The sequence below is a fragment of the Carassius gibelio genome, chromosome A7 (assembly GCF_023724105.1).
Source record: "Carassius gibelio isolate Cgi1373 ecotype wild population from Czech Republic chromosome A7, carGib1.2-hapl.c, whole genome shotgun sequence".
NCBI lineage: Eukaryota > Metazoa > Chordata > Actinopteri > Cypriniformes > Cyprinidae > Carassius > Carassius gibelio.
This window is the reverse complement of record NC_068377.1, coordinates 3,210,640-3,234,417: the sequence shown is the minus strand read 5'-3', so window position 1 is coordinate 3,234,417 and position 23,778 is coordinate 3,210,640. Positions and strand designations below refer to the sequence as shown.

Here is a 23,778-nt window from a genome sequence, read left to right as displayed (position 1 = left end):
AAGAGCCTAATAAATGCACTGCCTGTCATTAATGTTAATCAAAGAACAAAAGAAAATCATTCACTGATCTTGACTGAATATATTTAATATCTTTGATTAATCTTTACTTTATTTATAAAAAGAAAACTATGCAGTGTTTTGAAACTTTTAATTAAAGTTTCTGTACCTGAAATTTTGTTTAGTTGATTTATGATATTGCTAATTGATTTGTTTGTTCCTATCTTATTACTGACTGTTTACTTGTCTTTAACACTTTAATATTTGAAATTTATATTAATCTAGTTGTTTTTGCTATGGTATTTTTTTTTAAAGCACAGGCAAAATTCTTCTTGCAGTGTTTTGTAGGCTGATTTTAGTTCATGTTATTCAACTACAACAGAATGCTTTGTAAAAACACAGAATACATGTTTGACATTTACATTTTTGACTTATTTTTTATATATATATTGGATATTTTATGTTACTGGAATCGAAACTAGGAATCGATAAGAATCGGAATCGATAAGCAGAATCGGAATCGATAAAATACAAACTATACCCCACCCTAGTAAGAAATGTTACGAAGATAGATAAAATAACTGCTGATAGTGAGCTATGATGTCAGATCGCTCTTTCAATAGGAAAAAATATCTCACCTTTAATAGTCAATCATATTTACTGTACAAACCTTGTCAGAGAACTATGAGGGCAAAAAAAAACAAAAAAAAAAACAGAAACAAAATAATCGTTCATTAATCGTAATCGAGGTAAGATGTTCAATTAATCGAGTTTAGGCCATAATCGTCCAGCCCTAACTTAAGTGTGTTAAGAAACATGAAAGTGTACTCTTTAAACCATTTATGTGGTCTATTATTTAATTAATATTACTGTACATTAATATAATAATATACTACACATGAACATTCAAAGTAATTAAGACCACTTTTTTATTTTTTGTTTCGAGAGGCTGGTACTCTCCCATCTAAAAACATGCCTGCCCCCAACTCTGGACCCATTTCAGTTCGCCTAAAAACCCAACGGCTTAACGGGTTAATCGCCTCAGCTCTCCACACTGCCCTGAATTACCTGGATAAAAGCAACACTTATGTCAGAATGCCATTCATCGATTTCAGCATCAGCGCTACTCTCTGCAACTGGTGCCTGGACTTTCTTACTAATAGACTACAGCCTGTCAGTATTAACAATTACAACTCCTCCATCCTCACCTTGAACACTGGTGTACCACATGGCTATGTCCTGGCCCCAATTCTCTACTTCCTTTTTCACCCATGACTGCATACCCCTCTACATGGCTCTAATTCCATAATCAAGTTTGCAGAAAACACCACTGTGTTAAGCCTGATAAGCGGCGACGATTAAATGGCCTAGAGGGAGAAGGTTCAGCACCTGGCAGAGTGGTGTGCCGACAATAATCTTGCACTCAACACACAAGGAACTGATTGTGGACACCCGGCAGACTAGGAAAGACCACACACACACACACACACACACACCCATCAACATTGATGGGACCAAAGTAGACTGTGTGTCTAGTTTCAAATTCCTGGGTCCATATCTCTGATGATCTTTATAGAACTTAAACACCTCCACTCTGATCAATAAATGTGTAAACCCATGCTTTAATTAAAATACACTTTCTCTATAACCTGATTTTCTCAATATATTAAATGTTCCCTTCACGCACTGAGCAGTATCGATATTTCGAGTAGTTTGAGTGAGTGAGATTTTTTTTTCATTTGGCTGCCAAAAACAGTTTTCTCAAGTTCAGTATATAGAATGTGAATCTGATATGAAACAGCACAATGCACGGCATAATTTTTTAGATATATTTTTAAGCATTTATGATGTGCATTAATGTAGCATTCTTTAACTTACAAAACATACAGCAATATTACTGACTTGCTTGTGTCTAAGGCTAAGCTTTTACCAACAACAATTATCAAAATGTGATCATGCTTGTCAGTAGAATGTCTCAGTCGCACTGTTACAGCATGAATTGTGGGATCATATTGTGCTCCATACTTCAAAAGAAACAATGCAATTATGTGTTGGAAAATCTTGAAATATCTTCTCAAATGTTCCAGAAATGGGTGATAAAATTGGAGCGGCCTGAATAATTAATGAACACTACTCTGAATATCTTCTAAATGCACCATGAAAATATTCAATATTTACACAAATGGCCAGATTTACTAACGGTCTGTGCCGGAGCAAGCCCTCTTTTGCCATTAAAAGACTACTGTCAGGATTTACTTAAGGTATGCAGTGAAAATTTAGTGCTAACAAGGTGTGGGCAGTTATTTTTGTGACTGACGTTATTGCATATGCTTTTGTAGGAGTTTCCCTTTCATATCTAAAATATATATGAGGTATTCAGATCAATCACGCAACATGATGTACTAATATTTGCAGTAGTCAATTTACTGGTATTTGTGCAATAATTAAATGCCCTCCCCCCGCCAAAAAAAGCATGTCTTAAACCAGTTGCTAATTTGAGCTATTCATAGTAGATTCCAATTGTCATTATGAAACAGATCTGGCTGTGTTTGTAATATTTAATATGCACATTGGCATAAGATCAACCGCAGAACTTTCCATTCCCATCATCGCTTTGATTATGAAAACAGCATGATACTCACTTCATGATAAGGATGTAGACTCCATACATGGAGACCAGAAGCACTGATTCCCACCTATAATAATGCATTAATGGACACAAATATCAATAACTCTCATAAGTGTACATTTACATTCATGCATTTAGCAGACACTTTATCTTAAAAAAGCTATTCGTCAAACATATGAACTTCCTAATGTTTCTAAATAATTGCAGTACCTCTGCAGATACAATACAATTTTTCTCATCTGCTTGAACATGTGGACATGGGTTTAGAGGAAACACACAGTGGTGCGACTTACCATACAACTCTTTCATCATAGATAACCTGGATAAAAAGAGACATCAAAGAAGTTAAATGAATATTGGTTGCTGATGAAGTCATCATTGCATAATTGAAACTCTACTGAAGAGTCATTCATATCATCTAGAGTCATTACTGAGGCCATGTTCATACTTTAATAAAACAGGAGAAACTGCATTACTATTCCCCTCTCTTTTTTGTCCTCTCTCATATATACGGTTAAACATAGACTCACCAAAATCAAGGCCAGAACTGAGAAGATGTAGTACAGTGAGTCTCTGAAGAGAGACCACCAGGTCAGGGCCACCGTCTAGGGCAGAAATGGTCAAAAGACACACAAGAAACTGTGGCAATATGCGTATTTCAGGTGTTCATTACGATTTAAATGAAGAAAGGCTAAATTAACTCTTATTATTAATACGGTTTACCTCCTTTGATAGATAGATTTGATAGATAGAGTATGTCTACCTGACGGGTAAAGATGCCACACACTCCAATGATGACCAGTATGTTGAAGACTGCTGACCCAACAATGGTACCAACGCCGACATCTCCCTTTGTGATAAATACACCTGACAGTCAAGCACATGAATCATGGTCACAGATGCGATAGTCAAAATCACATTAATCATTTAACAAACTGCACATTTTACTGTGTGGTTTAAATTGTGAAATCAGAGGGCTTATTGTATTAATATTCACAGTTTGGCCATTTAACTCTATAAATCCTTCTGTATTGTGTTTGATAAACAAATTTCTAAATATCTAAATTACTGGCATGATCAAAAGTTTAAGGTAAAAATGTTGCACACAATCAACCATATTCCATCTGTCATCTAATTGATATTTCATACTTTTTAGCAAGTAAAAGTTCTATAAGTATATAATTGTACAAACGTCCACCTTCAGCTCGTATTTCAAGTGTATTTTGTGTGATATCTTTACTTTAATATGATCCATCAAGCTTCTGAGAAACGTTCATTCAAATCTCAATTACTATTGTATTGCGTTGCATTATATGTTTTGAAACTACAGAGCTTTGATCATAAAACTTCTCGGTTATGCATGTGATCCTCATTCCCTGAAGGGTACATTACATCAACACTAATGTTAGGGGTCTCACTTGGGAGCCAGTAAAAAGTAAAAAGTAGGCCAATGAACATTGGCGAATGGAATTTGCATGCCCAGTCACTTCCCCTGTACACACAGGTATATAAGGCGGCATTGTGCATCCACTCATTCAGGTTTGTGCTGAGGAATCAATATCATGTCCCGGCTATTTAGAGGGGTAGTTCAAAGTTGTGGCAGGGGGGATATAAAGTCTCTGTTCCCTCCTTCAGGGTTCAGGGCTCCTTATGGTTGCATACTTAACCGAGACATTTCCTTTCAGTCAGTCACGTTCAACATTACATCAACACTAACGTTAGGGGTCCTTATGGAAAACGCCACATCCAAAATTTTATGAGGACTTGCAATGCAGATATCAGAACTTGCATGCCAAGTAACAGCTGTCATCCCAAGTTGCAACCTACCCAGTGCCCTGTCATGAGCTGAATAGTCTTTTGGTCTAAAGTGGGACTGAAAAGACTACACTTACTTAAGGACTGTACTTAGAGCAATGATGGTTGCAGCTGCTGTTCTTTTACCCAGAATAAGGAAGAGTGCTTCAGCTCTCTCGTTTCCAAACATGACCAGTTGCATTACACTGGGGAAGCGTGGCTAAGTCAGTGCAGAGAAGGATGCTACGAAGAACACATGCTGACCGAAGGGATGTAACATGTGGAGAGTAAACATATGGACTGACCAGCAGGGCAGTGCTACATATAGCAAAGTCACTGACTGAAAAAGGGAGGAACTACTACCAAAGCAGTGACTAGACAGAAGTAATTCTGACAAGGGAAGATATGATTTACCAAGAGGAAAACAATACCATGCAAGAATACAATACACAAATGAGATTACCAGAAGGGAATCACTACATGTGGGCAGTACAGTACAAAGTCCAGTACATGGGATGACCGAGGAAGGCAAGCAAACTCAAGTATTGTACCTGGCATCAGACTCCTCCGCCGAGACACAGAGCAAGTCTTCCTGCCACTTACCTCTTAGTACACAACACATGAGAAGGTTCCAGCTCAAGTTGGCCACTGTAAAACCTAACAAGGTATCAGGTGTTGCCCAGCACATGGTTCTACAGAAGCCTGTGCACCAGAGCTCTGGAGGAGGTGACACTCTGAGTGAGCCCTCACTCCTAGGTGGCATGACTCACCTTGTGTTTGGTACGCCAAGGTGATTGTATTCACTAGCCAGTGGGCCAACCCCTTTTTGGAGGCAGCCTTCCCCTTGTGCTGTTCTCCAAAACAGACAAAGGGCTGGTCAGAACTTCTAAAGCTTTATGTGCGCTCCGCGTAAACGCACAAAGCGTGAACAGGAAACAAGGGCTATCTCTGCCTCCTCCGAAGGCAGCATTTGCAAGTTCACCACTTGATCTTAGAATGAAAATAGATAGATAGATAGATAGTCCTGTTGTTGGAGGATAGTCCAGTAAGGAGAGCTGTCTTAAGAGACAGGATCTTAAAGAAAGATCACAGAGAGATCCCAATAAGGGATGAGGCATGGCCTAGGAATGGAACCTGATGACCTACTGATTTGCCACTGCAGTCAACATCCTGTCCAAGAGCCTGAGGCTGCATGCCCATTGCACACAGCACCCCAGCCAGTCTTGAAGGCATCTGTTGTAATAACAACATGCCTGGACACTTGTTCCAAGGGCACCCCTGCCTGTAGGAAGGCTAGTTTTGACCAAGGGCCAAAAGTCTGGTGACAACTCAATGTAATGGACATGCAGAATGTGCCATTTGTGCCATGCCCATCTCGGGACTTGGCCAAGAAGCGAGTGATGAATCAGTCTCATATGTAGCAATCTGAGCAGCAATACCGCTGCTGAGGATGACATATGAACCAGGATCCTCTGAAATTGTTCAGTGGAACCGGTTTCCCCGTGAATACATTCAGGCAGTCCAGCACTCACTGGGCATGGTTATTTGTGAGATGTGCCATCCTGTTGACTGAGTCCAACTCCATACTGAGAAAAGAGATGCTCTGCACAGAAGAGAGCTTTCTCTTTACCCAGTTGAGCCGAAGCTCCAACTGGCTGAGGTGCCGGATCACAAGGTCCCTGTGTCTGCACAATAGATCTCAAGAGTGAGATTTAAAAAAAAAAGCCAGTTGTCGAGATGGCTGAGAGTGTGAATGCCCACTTCCTTTACTTGGGCAAGGGTGGTCTTTTTAACTTTGGTAAAGGCATAGAGACAGCACGAAGGGGGGAACCTTGTACTGATATGCCCCACCCTCAAAGCTAACCAAACAACTGGTTTGCGTTGAAGCAATATCGAGACATGGAAGTATGCATCCTTCAGGTCTATTGCTGTAAACCAAGATTGATCAGTCACCCAGAGGCAAAATTGGTCACCTTGTGTAGTTCCAGCATCAACCCTGGCTCAGATCAACCCCGTGCAATACAGTGCTTTGGCCTGATATACTGTATTTGCAGGACAGTCATCACATGCAGGCTGGAGGTGGCCTGTCCAATGGCAAGTAAGTCGGGAAGCATGCATGATTCCTCCATGCTTTTTGTGACACTGCAATCACACTCTCCTCTTGGGGAACCTATGCACTTCTGGGAAGAATGGCAGCAGAAACCAATAATCCAACCGCAAATGCTTGGGACAGGGCAGAGGGTTCCACTCTAGCCTGATGGTCATGTCGGCATGGGAAAGCATGGCTATCAACTCTGAGTCAGTCTCCGGCTAAACAATCAGACTCAAAGGGGTGACGTTGAGCGTGAGTTGAGTCTTCATCCTCAAGATGACATTGGCTCACACTCCGATGCAGCGATCAAAATCTGATCCTCCTCGGGAGACCCAAATCACATGTATGATCGACATCACTTGGGAGCTCAAACAGCAAGGCTGATTTGTGGCAAAGGGGACTCACTTGTGGCAAGTAGTGATCACAGCCTTGCCATAGTTATGCTCTTAAGCGAGAGCATAAACCATCTACAAAAATAGTCTCAGCATGCTTATCAGATATGGCCATCAGAAGAGGTAAAAAAAGGAAACATCAAGAAACTGCATGTACAGAGAGGCATCTTTAAAAAGATGCTCACCATCTGTTTTACCGTTTTAGAGAAAACTGTTATTTTATTTGCTGAAGTGCCCAGGCAGGAATCACTTCTACTCATTTAGAGATGAATGGAAGATTGATGGCTCAAACATGAAACACTCCAAAGCAATTGGGGCTCCCAAGTTAAACCCCTAAATTCAGTATCAACATAACGTCAAATGTGACTGACTGGAAGGGAACTGAGCATTCAAATATAATTTTACTAAGACATACTAACAACTGACATTTATATGCATTAATGAGTTCGCTATACTTCTATAAATATCTCATTGATTTACACTAGAAACTTACTTTAATGTAAATCAATTACTAACTGAATGTGTACCATAGTATATGCATATGTTGCATCTTATGTAAAATTATATTCATCAAAGGGGAGGTTCAATGTTTGTGCAAACTTACCAATTAAGGAAGTAAATAATTCAGGAGCTGAACTTCCTGCAGCCATGAAAGTCGCCCCAGCCACATCTTCACTCAGCTGCAGATTCTAATCAAAGCATCATATAAAATATTAATCATAAATACTATAGCAATAATGCTAACTTAAAATAGTCTTTTTAAATAGAAATGACAGATTAAAAGTTGTAATTTGAAGTTTAGCTAACTGCATTAATTTAATATATACATTTTAATTTAATTGCAGTTAACAAGCATTTAAATGTCAGAAAACATTGCATTAAGTTTGCATTTAAGTATATCATTTTATAGAATATTATTTCAAAAATAAGTAATTTTTTAAAGTATACTAAAGTGTTCTTCAGTAGCCTGAATCTCTGCAGTTTATTTAAACCTCAATTGCTCCTGACAATTCATGAACAAAGCCAATTTCCTGAAGGAACGTGAACAAAGAGAATTTCCCAGAAGGCAACACATGTTAATTAACACTTTAGCCAGAGTTCATGACACATAGCGTCAGTACTGACCTGTGGGAGCAGAAAAACAAGGCTGTCATCACTTCATTTTCTGAAGGATAGCAAAAGTAACATGTGCTGTCATTCTTACTCCAGCTGAAATGTCTGGCAGGTGGCCGCACTCACCTCTGAGATCTTCTCCAGGGATGGGACAAAATAGTCATCGCAAACGATAGCCAGTGCGTAGAACATATAGACAGCCTGCAATAAGAGGACAGATAGATAGATAGATATAGACAGGTAGACAGACAGGTAGACAGATAGATAGATAGATAGATAGATAGATAGATAGATAGATAGATAGATAGATAGATAGATAGATAGATAGATAGATAGGTGATTCACTCACACATAGCACGTGCAGTAGTACGGCTCCTCTCTTACGCTGCTCTTTGGTGAAGATGTCCTCAGGGAACTCATGAATTGCTAATGGGAAAACACCACATGGTTTGGACATGGAATCATCAGACACAACTGTGCTTGCTGGATTTTCAAAATCAATTTATGTGAATGTGTGGTGGGGTAGTTGCATATATGACACCAATGTCACAGGTAAAATATACAGAAGACTGTGACAAAACCCGAGTCTATTTATAGCAACCCATCACCGTGCTACTGAAGCCTCCATTCTACACTCATGTGAAAACATACACACTAGACCCAGTCTCTAGATTACGTTACCTCAGAAAAATTATGCCTAAACATGAATCTTAGAAGACTTTTCAAAAGTAAGAGATTTCAATCTGATCTCAAATAATTCTCATCAAATTCTCATTAAAGACCAACATTATCTGAGCCTGGATTCTGAGTTTATATGTTGGTTTTCTTACAATTTCTTAAAATTTATTTCATAAATCTATTTTTATATAAGTAACATACCAATTTGAAAAACTAACAGAATGCATAGTCGATATAAAAAACTGGATGACGAATAATGCTAAATTCTGAAAAAACTGAGGTGTTAATTATAGGACCTAAAAACTCTAGGTCTTTCTAGGAACCTAGGTGTGCTATTTGATAGCAAGCTTTCCTTAGAAAGCCACGTTTCTAGCATTTGTAAAACTGCATTTTTTAATCTCAAAAATGTGTAAATCACGACCTATGCTCTCAATGTCAAATGCAGAAATGTTAATCCATGCGTTTATGACCTCAAGGTTAGATTATTGTAAGCTTTATTGGGTGGTTGTTCTGAAATCTCAGTAAAACAAACTCCAGTTAGTCCAAAATGCAGCAGCTAGAGTTCTTACTAGAAACCAGGAAGTATGACCATATTAGCCCCATTCTGTCCACACTGCACTGGCTCCCTATTAATTTAACATTGATTTTAAAATCTTGCTTATTACTTATGAATCCCTGAATGGTTTAGCAACTCAGTATTTGAATGAGCTCTTGTTACATTATAATCCTCCATGTCCACTGCGTTCTCAAAACCTAGAACATCAAAATCAACTGCGGGCGGCAGATCCTTTTCCTATTTAGTGCCCTATTTGGCCCCCTGACTGAGCCTGGTTTCTCCCAAGGTTTTTTCTCCATTCTGTCACCGATGGTGTTTTGGTTCCTTTTTAATCTCATTGATTATAAATACATTAGAATCAACCTGTTTATTTCATTAATAAAATATCCATAGATTAAATAAGGATTCATAAACATATGTACATCTGTGAAGTTGAACATGATTTACATTTTAGTTGCTCTAAATATGTTAGCATGGTATGTTTTACTGTCTATGCAAACGTATGTGAACCAAATTTTACGCAAAATAATATTCATGTTAAGATGATGCTACCATCCACATTAATTTTATAGCATGTTCATTGACTCATTTGTTTCTAAAAAAAAAATTCTAAGATATTTTAGAAAAGACAAGTTTATGTACTAAAGTACGATCACGTCTCCTAAAAAAGCAACCTTTGACTCAATAACATTTTTCACATTTTCCACTAACAAAAACAAACACATGCACAGGAATAATCTTCTGTTTTCCCCTTTTCAACCCAGAAAAAACCTTTGTCACCCCTCCTTAGATATTTACAATGATTTCTTTTTCATTGCTCGTCTTTTTTCTCATTGCTATCTCACTCTTTCTATACTCCATTTCCTTCCTCTTTTTTGTCATCTTCCCATCCTCTTCTGTAGCCCAGTGTCAAAAGACATGTTTTGGCTCTATGTAAATTGCTGAATTGCAATGAAAAACCCGCCTCAGATGAACATCCTGACGAGCTGCCTCAGCGAAGGCAGTTACTATGGCAACTTCTTCCCTAGGGCCGTGAATTGTTGACGAGCAGCGGCAGGAAGCCAATGGCAACAGAGCGAAAGTGAGAAACTGAGTGGAGGATATATCTTTCCCATGGACTTGATTTAGGAAATATGGAAAAAAAGGAGGGACTAAAGAGATGACAAGCAACACAGAAGTGCAACTGCTAAAAATACTCCATTTTCCACTCCCAGGGGGAACGTCTTGGGGTTCTGTGAGAAAGACGCACATATAAGACGGTGGTTGACTCCAACCAAAATAGAGAAAGTGTGTAAATAAGATGGCAGAGCAAGTGAACGATTTTAAGACAAATCAGAGAACGGAAATTGCTAGCATGATGGAAACATTCACACTTGTTTTCAATTTTCACTTTTTTCCGTAGTGTTTGTAGTCTCATGTAAACCTCATGTATTTTCCGTTTGTTAGTGCAAGTGTTAGTTTCATTGGAAAAATTTGTGCAAAACTCCCAAAATGTACATATAAATACAAATAACTGCAGTTTTCAGCTGAAATTAACATTAGTGGCAGTAAAACACCAACAAATTGGAGTCCTTTTGACACAAATTATGTTTACAAGGGCAGATTATTAATAAAAAATGCTTTTTTTCCCGGTTTCCTTCACAATAATATGTTATCACCTCAAAACACTTTTAATAGTGCACTTTTTAGACACTAACACATTTTGACATTTGTTTCAAATAAGCAGCTCCATACAGGTCCTTCTCAAAAACTTAGCAAATTGTGATAAAAGTTCATTATTTACCGTATTGAAATGATAAAAATTAAACTTTCATATATTTTAGATTCATTACACACCAACTGAAATATTTCAGGTCTTTTATTGTATTAATATTGATGATTTTGGCATACAGCTCATGAAAACCCAAAATTCCTATCTCAAAAAATTAGCATATCATGAAAAGGTTCTCTAAACGAGCTATTAACCTAATCATCTGAATCAACTAATTAACTCTAAACACCTGCAAAAGATTCCTGAGGCTTTTAAAAACTCCCAGCCTGTTTCATTACTCAAAACCGCAATCATGGGTAAGACTGCTGACCTGACTGCTGTCCAGAAGGCCATCATTGACACCCTCAAGCGAGAAGGTAAGACACAGAAAGAAATTTCTGAACGAATAGGCTGTTCCCAGAGTGCTGTATCAAGGCACCTCAGTGGGAAGTCTGTGGGAAGGAAAAGGTGTGGAAAAAAACGCTGCACAACGAGAAGAGGTGACTGGACCCTGAGGAAGATTGTGGAGAAGGACCGATTCCAGACCTTGGGGGACCTGCGGAAGCAGTGGACTGAGTCTGGAGTAGAAACATCCAGAGCCACCGTGCACAGGCGTGTGCAGGAAATGGGCTACAGAGAAGCAGCACTGGACTGTTGCTCAGTGGTCCAAAGTACTTTTTTCGGATGAAAGCAAATTTTGCATGTCATTCGGAAATCAAGGTGCCAGAGTATGGAGGAACTGGGGAAAAGGAAATGCCAAAATGCCTGAAGTCCAGTGTCAAGTACCCACAGTCAGTGATGGTCTGGGGTGCCATGTCAGCTGCTGGTGTTGGTCCACTGTGTTTTATCATGGGCAGGGTCAATGCAGCTAGTTATCAGGAGATTTTGGAGCACTTCATGCTCCCATCTGCTGAAAAGCTTTATGGAGATGAAGATTTAGTTTTTCAGCATGACCTGGGACCTGCTCACGGTGCCAAAACCACTGGTAAATGGTTTACTGACCATGGTATTACTGTGCTCAATTGGCCTGCCAACTCTCCTGACCTGAACCCCATAGAGAATCTGTGGGATATTGTGAAGAGAAAGTTGAGAGACGCAAGACCCAACACTCTGGATGAGCTTAGGGCCGCTATCGAAGCATCCTGGGCCTCCATAACACCTCAGCAGTGCCACAGGCTGATTGCCTCCATGCCGCGCCGCATTGAAGCAGTCATTTCTGCAAAAGGATTCCCGATCAAGTATTGAGTGCATAATTGAACATCATTATTTGAAGGTTGACTTTTTTTGTATTAAAAACACTTTTCTTTTATTGGTCGGATGAAATATGGTAATTTTTTGAGATAGGAATTTAGGGTTTTCATGAGCTGTATGCCATCAGTATTAAAGCTGCGGTAGGGAACTTTTGACGCTCTAGCGGTTAATAAACAGAACTGCTTGCGTCTTGCGGAAGAACATCGTAGCCGGAACTACTTCTCTCTGTTTATGTCTATGAAGAATCACAAAGGTACTGGGTTACTCCGCCGCGGTACCCCCGAAGCAATCTAAAATAGTCAGAATATAAACACTTATTATAGATGTACCCTACTGATTCAGGACAAGCTAAAAACATGGTTTGGAAAATGGATTCATGGTGTACTCACTTATTATATACATTTTTCTACATTTTGAACACAAACAAAGTTATGGACCGCAGCTCTGATTGGTTGTTTCTTACCGGGAGCGGATGACTTTCTGCAAATGGCAATAGGACACTGGGAGGAGCCAGAGGAGCTTGATTTTTTCACAGATTATCTGTCTCATATACTGTCAGGACATAAAGACAGGTTTAACAAATATGTAAAAATATATAAAACTGGAGTGATGACCGTGAAGGACGAGAGAGGACCAGGCCTGGGACATAATTTTATGTTTTGGCTTTTATTTGTGCCTGTCAGTCGCCGTGAGGGGCTGACACGCTGTTCTGTGTTTATTTTGTTATTATTAAAATGATGTTTTGATTGTGCGCCGGTTCCCGCCTCCTTCTTCCCGACGACTATGGAGTTTTTATTATTGCAATATGAAAGTTACATTTTTATCATTACATTATGGAAAATAATGAACTTTTATCACAATATGCTAATTTTTTTAGAAGGACCTGTATATATGGCTTTTCTGATGCAGTAAACTTGCTTGATAGCATACCCGGTGCATCACTGCACTTGAGACACAAAGCTCTCGGGTGCGAGTCCTGGAAACATAAATCACAATAAAAAAAGCTCAGAGACTTCTAGAAGCTATCTAAAATTACACAGTTGCTTCAGCCAATGAATTGTTATCTTACATTTGCTTGTGTTAGGATCATCAGTTTAGTGTAGGTGGTATGTTCATGTTAAATGCAACAGAGCATAAACCCATTTGCGCCACTGACTGGCTATTTAATTTACGAACTGTGGTGATACGAACAACAACCAACATTTTAATGCATTGCCAGATTCACAAGTATATGTTTTGGATAAAACTTAACACACTTTGAGTGCCACCCACTAGACATTTCACTCTGAAAACACCACAAAACTTGTAAGAAGCAATGTAATATAATTCTGCAGAAATGTCGCCACAGACACAAGTTGCGTCGATGGGCAAATACGTCACTGTAACCTTTCACCTCACAGAAACAGACAATTCGGGGCTTGTGTTTCCTTTTTTCTTACCAGCTGGAGCCAAGTTTAGCTCCAGTGCAGCTGCGCAAATCAGCAGCCCTCAGCAAATCATTGAAAGCCGCTCAAATGATGACGGCTCACCCAGTCCTCTGTCACAGTTATTCACTATATAATGTTACCACTATCAAGAACCTATTGTTGAATGTAAAGTTTTCATTGATGTTAAAGATTCTTCATGGAACCATCAATGCCAATAAAGAACATTTAATTTTAAGAATTAAATAAAAAATGGATAAGAGAAAAGGCTTTGGTGGCTTGAACGTATGAGAGGAAAAAGTGACAGCATCTGTCTTTCTGTCTGATTGTGTGACTGCAAGCTGTGAGTGACAAACTGCAAAAGAGAATGAGGAGAGAGAGAATGTTATGCTATTGACTTAAAATGGCAGGGTGTCTTGGTGTCCAGCTGGCTTATCAACTGCAAAACACGACCCAGCAGTCTACAACAGCAACCCACTCAAGATACAGCACACATGCTAAAATCCTGTGCATCACATACTACGCCAGGGTTATTACAGTAAACTAAAGTCTAAAAACATTAAACATAAAATATTTTCATTATTTGAAATAAAATAACTATAATTGAAATGAAATAAAACAAATATACATATAACATATAAATACACATTTAAACCTAATCTTATTTTATTTAATTTCACACATTTGCCATAGCAACTTTTCTCAATTTTCTCAAGTTTATTTGTTCTACTAAAATAAGTAAAAATAAAATAAAAAGTATAAATATTATATAGAGATATTTAAAAAAATCTAAGTGACAAAACCACAGCTAAAATAAAATTTAAAATTAAAATTAAATTTGATAATAAAAAGTAATATCCTGGGTTTAATACAAGTTAAGCTCAGTTGACATTATGCCTGTCTATATAATTTATATGAGATGTAAATGTAAAATGTTATAATAGTGCATACATCAATTCTTCTGTAAATAATTGTGGATTATTTGAGCTGTAAAGATGTTTAAATCTTGATTTTTCATGGTGTTTAAGGTTAAGGGTTTTGATTTAAAAAAAAATGACAAAACTATGAATAAACTGGATAAATACAATAAATAAAACTGAATAAAATTTCGCACAGAAAAGTTTATAAAGCATTTTTCTCACACTAAATAATGTTAGCAAGCCTACTGTTTATGTCTTGTGGCTGTACTATTGAAACTGAGTATTATAACATTTATAAATCAGCTCCATTTACTTCCACTGCACGTGCTTTTATTACATGTGATGTACAAATGATAACTAAAACAAAAAATTGTATAAAAATTTATGCAAATATTATATAATCAAAAACTAATAACAATGACATAAAAAGCTAAATTACTAAATCTACAATCAAAATGAAAACAGAAAAACAATATTCAAAATATTAAAATAAACAGTAACTCAGTGATACTAAAATAGCACTGTCTTACACACAGAGACGCACGGAATGATTCAGGAAGGTGAAGTACAGCTTTAAATCAGTAGGCTACATGTGTTTAAATAGCATGTCTCACCTCTATTAATCTGAACTGTGAATTCTGTCAGAGCGGGGAAAGAAAAGAAAAAGATACCAAGCGAGAAAGAAGTGAGAATAAGTGCAAACAGATATCAGGAAACGTGTTCAGGACACAATTTACTAATGCAGATCGGGTATAGAGTGGCAGTTTCCCTTTCACTATGTGGGTGCAAGTGAGAAAGCCTCAGATGGGTGCAAAATCCAAAAATATACCCTTTTCAGACTGCGTCAGAAAATGGCACAAAAATCTTTGTGGTATCATTATTTTCACAAACTTTTAGAAGACTTTCAATTTTTTATTATAATTTAAATTCTTAGATTTAAAAAAGTTTAAAGGAATAGCTAAGCCAAATATTCTGTCATCATTCACGCTAATTTTGGTCCAATTTTGTTGAGAGATTATATAACACCTGGGGCCGTATCTATAAAGCTGCTCATAGTAAAATTCTTTAAAAAGAAAATAGTTTTTAGTGTGTCAAAATTGTAAGAATGATGTAATTTTATTTTGACTTCAAAATAAGTGTGATTCATAAAAGTTCCTAAGTTTAAGACTACTGTAGGTCTCAGCTCATAATTTATTTGAGAGAGATGGAGAGGTCTCCTAACCTAGTTAGGAGAAACACGGTGGCAGCAAAGAGGAGGAGACACACACTTTTCAATGAAGATATGATGTATTGGAGTTATATGATGATATGGAGATAGTAAACCGATATAAACTTGATCGTGAAGATAGGCAATTCTTTCTGTAACTGACCAAATAAGAAATTTTATTACTTCTTGCACTCTATAAATCAGCGCTCTAGCTGCAGAAATGAAAGCAGTTATTATATTTTTTGGCAGGAAAACTGAAGAAAAAAAAATGCAGCAATGCACACAGTAAGCAGGGTTTAACTACTGTGGCATTAACCCCACCAAACACAACAGTGCTGCTTTGCTGTTTAAGAATTTTATTTATCAATGTTGAAATCAGTTTTTGCTGCTAAAAATTGGTCACTCAGTTCAGGTTTTATGGGAAGACCGGCATCTTTCGTGGCACATAAATTGCCTGGACATGTTGGCCGTGTTTCTTGCACTGAAACACTTTCTCCCAGACCAGAGAGGCCATCATGTGCTTGTCCTCACAGGCAACGCATCAGCTGTCTCTTTCATCAACCATCAGGTGGGTCTGCAGTTGCGCCTGCTTTGCAGGTTGGTACAGCAGATCCTCCAGTGGGCTCAGGAAAACTTCTCTCCTTGAGGGAAGTTTACATCCCTAGGCACCTCAATCAGCGGCGTCGGACTGGGGATAAAACCAGCCCTGATCACCAGGGCCCCAAAGGAAGAGAGGGCCCTTGAAAAGTCTGGAATATCTATTTTCAAGGGGAGGGGGGCTCATTAGGATTGCCTATGCATAGGGCCTGGGTTCTTGTGCAGCTCCCCTGACCTCAATCAAGAAGCAGACATCCTGTCGAGGCAGGGGCTGAGACCTGGGGAACAGAGGCTCCACCCTGAGGTGGTGGAGCAGATTTGGAGGGAGTTCAGCCAGGTGGAGGTGGACTTGCTTGCATCTCAGGAGATGACACTGTCGATGTTGCCAATGCTGCGTCTGTATGCCTTCCCCTTGATTACTCTGCTCCCGGGAATTCTGGAGGGTGTGTGCCAGGATGGGGTGTGAATGCTGCTATTAGTCCTGTTCTGGCTGACTCGAGTGTAGTTCTCGGACCTGGTGGCCCTCCTCGATGGTTCTTCATGGGAGAATCATGTCAAAAGTGATCTTCTCTCTCAGGCTGGGGGCTAAATTCTTAACCGTCGTTCAGAGTGGTGTGTGGCCTCTAGCTGAGGTTGTTAAGACCACTCTTCATTCTGGCTGTGGTTTTGGAGGGGCTATCCTTGCATATGAGTCCTCTGGACTTCTATTGCCTCTGGAAATCAGGGTTCATTCAACCAGAAGTATAGTAGCTTTAAACACCTTTCTTACAGGGGTGTTCATGTAGGATGTTTGTGATGTGGTGGGCTGTTCCTTTCCAATCACATTAGTCTATCAGTCTTGAGAGCCTGGAATCTACGCCAGGCTCTCCAGTTTTATTATCTTAGTTGTGCTCGCCATGATTCACACATGCATTTGTCAGCGTGGCAGAGAGGGCATTGTCATTTCCACAGTGTTTTGACATAGTGCTAGTTCCCTTGAAAGGAAACCTCTTGGGTTACAACTGTTACTATGGTACAATGAGAGGGAATGAGACGTTGTTTCTCCCTTCCACACTTCCTGCATCCCTTTGAGCAGCTTACTTCGACCTACCAGAAGCTAATGCCATTTACACCTGATGCGCTTTTAAGATTCTTGGTCACTGGTGACGTCTCGTCATTCCAATGGACTAATTTCACACATGCTGCAGGACGCAGGTTACACAGAGGCATTCCCACCCCGTTTTACCACAGCATCTCGTTCCATGGCTACAGTTGTAAAACAGTTGTATGTATGTACACACATGCGCACACACACACACACTCACTGGCCACTTTATTAAGTACACCTGTTCAATTGCTTGGAAACACAAATTGCTAATCAGCCAATCATTTGGCAGCAACCCAATCGATTTAGGCATCTAGATGTGGTGAAGATGACTTGAAGTTCAAAACGAGCATTTCAATGGGGAAGAAAGGGGATTTAAGTGACTTTGAACGTGGAATGGTTGTTGGTGCCAGACGGGCTGGCCTGAGTATTTCAAAAACTGCTGATCTACTGGGATTTTCACACACAACCATCTCTAGGGTTTACATAGAATGGTCACAAAAAGAGAAAATATCCAGTGAGCGGCAGTTGTGTGGAAGAAAATGCCTTGTTGATGTCAGAGGTCAGATGAGAATGGTTAGAAATGATAGAAAGGCAACAGTAACTCAAATAACCACTCATTACAACCAAGGTATGCAGAATACCATCTCTGAACGCAAAACATGTCAAACCCTGAAGCAGATGAGCTACATCAGCAGAAGACCACACTGGGTGAAGCTCCTGCCAGGTAAGAGAAGGACACAGAGGCTAAAATTCGCACAGGCTCACCAAAATTGGCAATAGAAGATTGGAAAAACATTGCCAGGTCTGATTGAGTCTCGATTTCTGCTCCGACATTCAGAAGGTAGGGTCAGAACTTGGCGTAAAGAACATGAAAGCATGGATCCATCCTGCCTTGTCTCAACAGTTAAGGCTGGTGGGAGTGGTGGTGTAATGGTGTTTGGAACCTTATTACCAATTGAGCATCGTTTAAATTCCACAGCCTACCTGAGTATTGTTACTGACCATGTACATCCCTTGCTGACTACAGTGTACCAATATCCTATAATAATGATGCACCATGTCACAAAGCACAAAATAACTCTGGTTTCTTGAACATGACAATGAGTTCATTTCACTCAAATGGCCTCCACAGTCACCAGCTCAATTTAAATTATAATTGGTTTAGGTTTTAATTGATTTATAAATCTCATAATTTTATCAATATGCAGCTAGTTTAATCAACTGTTTGTTAAAAAAAAAGTTTTTGAATGTGACTTCAACCAGACAGTAACAACACAATATTAATAATAACTCAAGATCAAGATATCAAGACTCAAGATAAAAAGTAAAATTAAGGTAACAAACATATGCATTGCTTTGAAATATGTCTCTCATGCTTTTGTCATTTTCATATTTCTGTTTTATAATTTATTTATAATATTACTGTTATTTATATATTTCTGACAAACAATTGCGTTTTTTTGGTCCATGGGCTTATATGGGTCACTTTCCCTAAATACTGGGCAAATCATATCCAACTGAAAGCAGTTACTTCTGCTTATGCCATGTGACCTTAATGCATCATGTCAGAAGAGACTACACTCCAGGTCTCATTACCATACAGTAAAAATGATGCAGCATGATTTGTTTTTTATTTGACTGCAGTGATTGTCCTTGTCTTCGAGGGATTTTCTAGCCACCTTCTCCTTCTGAAATGTACACAAAATATTTGGCCAACACAAAGAACATCATGTGCAATGATTACTGACATGTCTAAAAATAGAACCTTCTCTTTCCTTCTCATTATTTATTTCCTCCCACCTCTCCCTTTCTCTCTGTCTCTCTCTCTCCCTCGCCGCTTTTCTTTTTCATCTAAGCTCCCGCTCTCACACGGCTCTCCACAAACACACACGCTCCCAAAAATTTAGCATTCAGTTGCCAAGCAACACAAACCTCAAAGGATTCTCATCTGAAGACGAGGTCTGCCGTCTCGTCCTTTTATAAGGAACAAAAACAATGGCGGGGACCAGAGAGAGACAGAAAAAAGAAATCAATCTCAGACTTATTACATAATCCCCTCTAATTACGGAAGAGCAGTTTAAGGAACTGCACCTATTAAACATGATATTGCTCAGCTCTCACAGACAAGCTTTGCCAGATACTTTGCCAGTAGCCTTTCATCAAATTGCAGATTTGATGATGAGAGCAGTCATCAACTCATTCATTTTTGCAAGGGCTCTTTGAATTGATGAGTTACCTATTGTATTCTTCTCATACTCACAAAATGCTCACATCCACTTCATTTACAATAGCCATGATTGAGTATACAGATTAAAGGCAAATTAAACACAATTTAATTCCTTTAACAACGATACTAACTTACGTTTTATAATAATAAATTATAAATATTATAATATTAAAACACAACGTATTACAAGGAAACTCGCAAATGTTCACAGTAGTTAGTATTTCAACTTTATGTCTCACACTTAACCCTCTAATGGTGATTTTTGACCAAAAAATATTAAATTTTTCTTTGCAGTCAAAAATGACCATATTGGAAATGAATGGGAAATGAATTTCACCTAGTGGAAACATTTGGTACTGTTCCCAAACAAACAAACAAACAAACAAACTTTAAAATGTAATATCAAATACTATAGCTATAATTATAATAAGGTACTTTACATGTGCTTTAGTATGCTAGTCAACACATCAAAATAACTGTACTTTAATGCATGTCAACAGATTATTAAAACAATGATTTTAAATGTACTGTGTGTTCAGAAACAGTCATGAAAGTGTCTCTTTAAGTAGAGTACTAGTGCACATTCAGTAGAATAAAGCACACTTCTTTTTCACAAGGGTGTATTTTTGCATGTATTTGTATGGTAGTTTAATAATGTGGAGAAACCTAATGTAGTCAGGTTTTAATCATATTGATTTTTCAGTCAATAACATGTAATTTGTTCTAACACTCTTTGATTTGACCTGATCATTGGGGAAATCAGATTGTCTATGTCAAAAGATCTAGTTAGATAGTGTTATGGTTCACTTTATCCCTGAAATCCCTGATTTTAAGACTGTGTATCTTCAATGTCTGAGTGCCCAGGTCTAATTCTGGCAACTAACAGTGCCGCAAGCATCCAGTCTGTGGTGTTCGCCATTATTTAAACTGCTTGCTGCGCTCACAGATTAAAGCAGACAGACCATGCTGTGTTCTCAGTTCTCAGGACTTTGTCTGCATAATATACAAACTGCAACAGAACTACAATAATAACAACAGAGGTATTTGTCTGAGATCAATGGCTGTAAGTGTTTTCCAGATGTGGCAGTAGAGTGTCTGTTCCTGACAGCTGTTTATATTTGCTGTAGCCTCCTGATATCTCTGGACAGTGTATGTTTTCTCTTCCATCCATTTTATGTCTTTTCTTTTCTGTTTTGCTACAGTAATTTATACACCTCAACAACATATGGCCTTGTCAGACAGAACTCTGCTTTCCAAAGACTGAGCAGACTTGTGAAAAAAAATGGTAGTACATTCTAACATGCATTTAAAATAAATAATGTATTTTAAAATAATATACTTAAGTGTAATGTTATATAAGTGTTTTTGGACTTTTGACTGTTAAAATTAAATGAAAATGTATTATAGCTTAAAATGTGTATCAAATACATTCAGCTGAACTTAAGAGTGATTTTTGACCCACTTAAGTAGGACTTAAGTACATCTTTATATGTAATTTCATAATTACTTATTTTGTCTTAATACACTGACCTACACCCGGTTTCACAGACAAGGCTTAAACCTAGTCCCAGACTAAAGTGTAAGTCTGAGCTGTTTAACTGAAAGAAACTTGCACTGACTGATCTTAAAATATTGATGTTTATAATGTTAATAAATGTTAATAAAAATAACTTACATTTCCTAATTGAACAATGGCTTAATCCTGGTTTAGTCTCAGCTCTGTCTATGTAACCGGGCCTTAATGTACTTCTTTAAAGCAACACTAAATTATTAAAACTACGATTTAAAAATATTACCTTTAATTTGACTTTATTACAAAGTGCACTTTTTGTGTACTTAAGCGTGTTAAGAAATACAGTCTTGAAAACATCTATGTTTACGTAACTTAAGTAGTCTTTTATTTCATTAATAGGACTCATGCTCATTTTATTGAGGTAAATTTAAGACTTAAAAAAAAAATTAAGATCAAGTAAAAAAAAAAGGAATAATTGAAGAAAACAGTGATGATTTTAAAATAAATACACTTTTACTTGAGAAATTACATAATATAAAAAGTCTGGTCACACTTTATTTTAGGGTCCAATTCTCACTATTAACTAACCACTGACTATGTATTTTGTCTCAATTAACCCCTTATTTGCTGCTTATTAATAGTTTATAAGGTAGTTGTTAAGTTTAGGGTATTGGGTAGGATTATGGATGTCATGCATTATATGTACTTTATAAGCACTAATAAACAGCCAATATGTTAATAATAGACATGCTAATAAGCAAGTAGTTATTAGTGTGAATTGGACCCTATACTAAAGTGTTACCAAAAGTCTTGTTATTTATGAAATCGATCAAAATAAAGTGAGTTTATGATTTAAACAAGAAATAAATTTAAACCTGCAAATGGGCCCAGGAAAAAATCAACTTCAGTTTTCAAATCCATATTGACAGTTCCCTTTCAGTCAGTCACTCCTGACGTCACGTTGGTGACTGACGAAATGGGATATTGCTTCGATAGACCAATGTACTTCGAGTGTAAACTAAACCAGCCAATGGACATTGGCATGCAATTATTGCAGGTGCAATGCATACCAGCTTTTCGCGTTTGAGCCAAGCGACAGTACCGTTCTGCTCAACTGTGCCTGCTGTGAACTACGAGTTCAGCATGCTCTCGGAAGCTTCTTGTGTTGGCGAGATGGCGCTTCAGTGACGGTCGTTCCAGTGTCGAGCGGATTGCACACTTCAGGCTGCACTACCCCCTGTCGTGTTGCAAGTGGTCATCTCCCCTGTGCGCCTCAGTACTAAAAGTGCATTTCCCAAAGAGCAATTTCCTCTAAAAGAGCTCCATGGGTGCATCTTTACAAAGACAATGGCTCGTCCTTTTAAGGATGCCATTTCACCCGTGTGTTTCTGGGTGCGGTCATTACCTGGCATTGGTTTGGTGATGGTCACGATTGTTGCCTCACGTGTCTGGGCGTCAAGCATGCTGAGGTGGCCTTCATGGATGCGTCATGTTCCTATTGTGGGAAGATGACCATCTCGGAGCTGCAACCCATTACCTCTGCCACTATCTGGGTCTCATTCTGCTGGACAGATGAGAACCACTTCTGACAGTAGCACGGGTGGTTTGAGGGTAACAGTGGTGGCAAACCCCGCAGGGAACCAACCCTCTGGGGACAACCGCTCTTCTTGCTCCTCCAAACCAGTGGAGCGACCCACGGAACATGGTGGGCCCTCTTCAAAGAGCATACCAGCGGTATCCAGTGGACCTTCACCCCACAAGAATGTCGATCTCAGCATCGGAGGGAGAGCTGACTCCATCCCCTGATGGTCCAGCTAATTTCAGATGGTTTGGAGCCGCTCAGGTAGACCTGTTTGCTTCTCCAGAGACCTCTCACTGCCTGTTGTTTTACTTAGTCTTTCTAATGTCGCCGTATTGCCGCATACCATGACCCTGTGAATGGGAAGTCTTTTGGTAACCATGACCGTCATTAGGTTCCTTAAAGGGGCCAGGAGGTTAAATTCTTCCCGGCCCCCCTCTATACCCTCTTGGGACCTAACTCTAGTGCTAATATCCCTACTGCAGAGCCCAGTCAAGCCTTTGCATTCAGTTGACCTAAAGTTTCTTTCATTGAAAACTCTGCTCCTGCTTGCACTGGTCTCCAACAAGGGGACCTGCATGCATTTTCGGTCGACGATTCATGACTAGGATTTGGGCCAGCTGACTCCCAGGTAATCCTTAGGCCCTGACCTGGCTACGTGCCCAAGGTTCCCACTACACGCATCAAAGTCCAAGTGGTGAACCTGCAAGCACTGCCCCTGGAGGAGGCAGACCAAGCCGCTGGCTCGTGGCACCTTGCTGACAGATATTTGTGCCAGGCCTTCATGATGAATCTGTGAGAACCATGGAAGGCTGGTTTCCATATTGAGACCTAAGCGGTATAGTCCATGGTATAGCCTTGGAGCCTGTGTTTCCCCAGCAGACTTTTGCCTTTCCAAGAGGATTTTAATCACCTCACACAGGGCTAAGGAGCACCCATGGCACTTTGGTAGGGATCCCAAATCGTCGGTTA

At 38.9% G+C, this 23,778-nt stretch overlaps 1 protein-coding gene across 1 annotated transcript in view; it reads right to left on the bottom strand.

Annotated features, from left to right (window-relative positions):
- The window catches only part of LOC128016432 (sodium/potassium/calcium exchanger 3-like), a 41,910-nt gene that overhangs the window by 11,062 nt on the left and 7,070 nt on the right, over positions 1-23,778 (bottom strand). The window contains exons 3-9 of the mRNA XM_052600925.1: positions 8,367-8,443; positions 8,144-8,218; positions 7,509-7,593; positions 3,390-3,493; positions 3,157-3,231; positions 2,920-2,945; positions 2,640-2,693 (exon numbers count right to left, since the gene is read on the bottom strand). Coding sequence (XP_052456885.1) covers positions 2,640-2,693; positions 2,920-2,945; positions 3,157-3,231; positions 3,390-3,493; positions 7,509-7,593; positions 8,144-8,218; positions 8,367-8,443 — 496 coding nt within the window. The remainder of the gene's footprint in view (positions 1-2,639; positions 2,694-2,919; positions 2,946-3,156; positions 3,232-3,389; positions 3,494-7,508; positions 7,594-8,143; positions 8,219-8,366; positions 8,444-23,778) is intronic.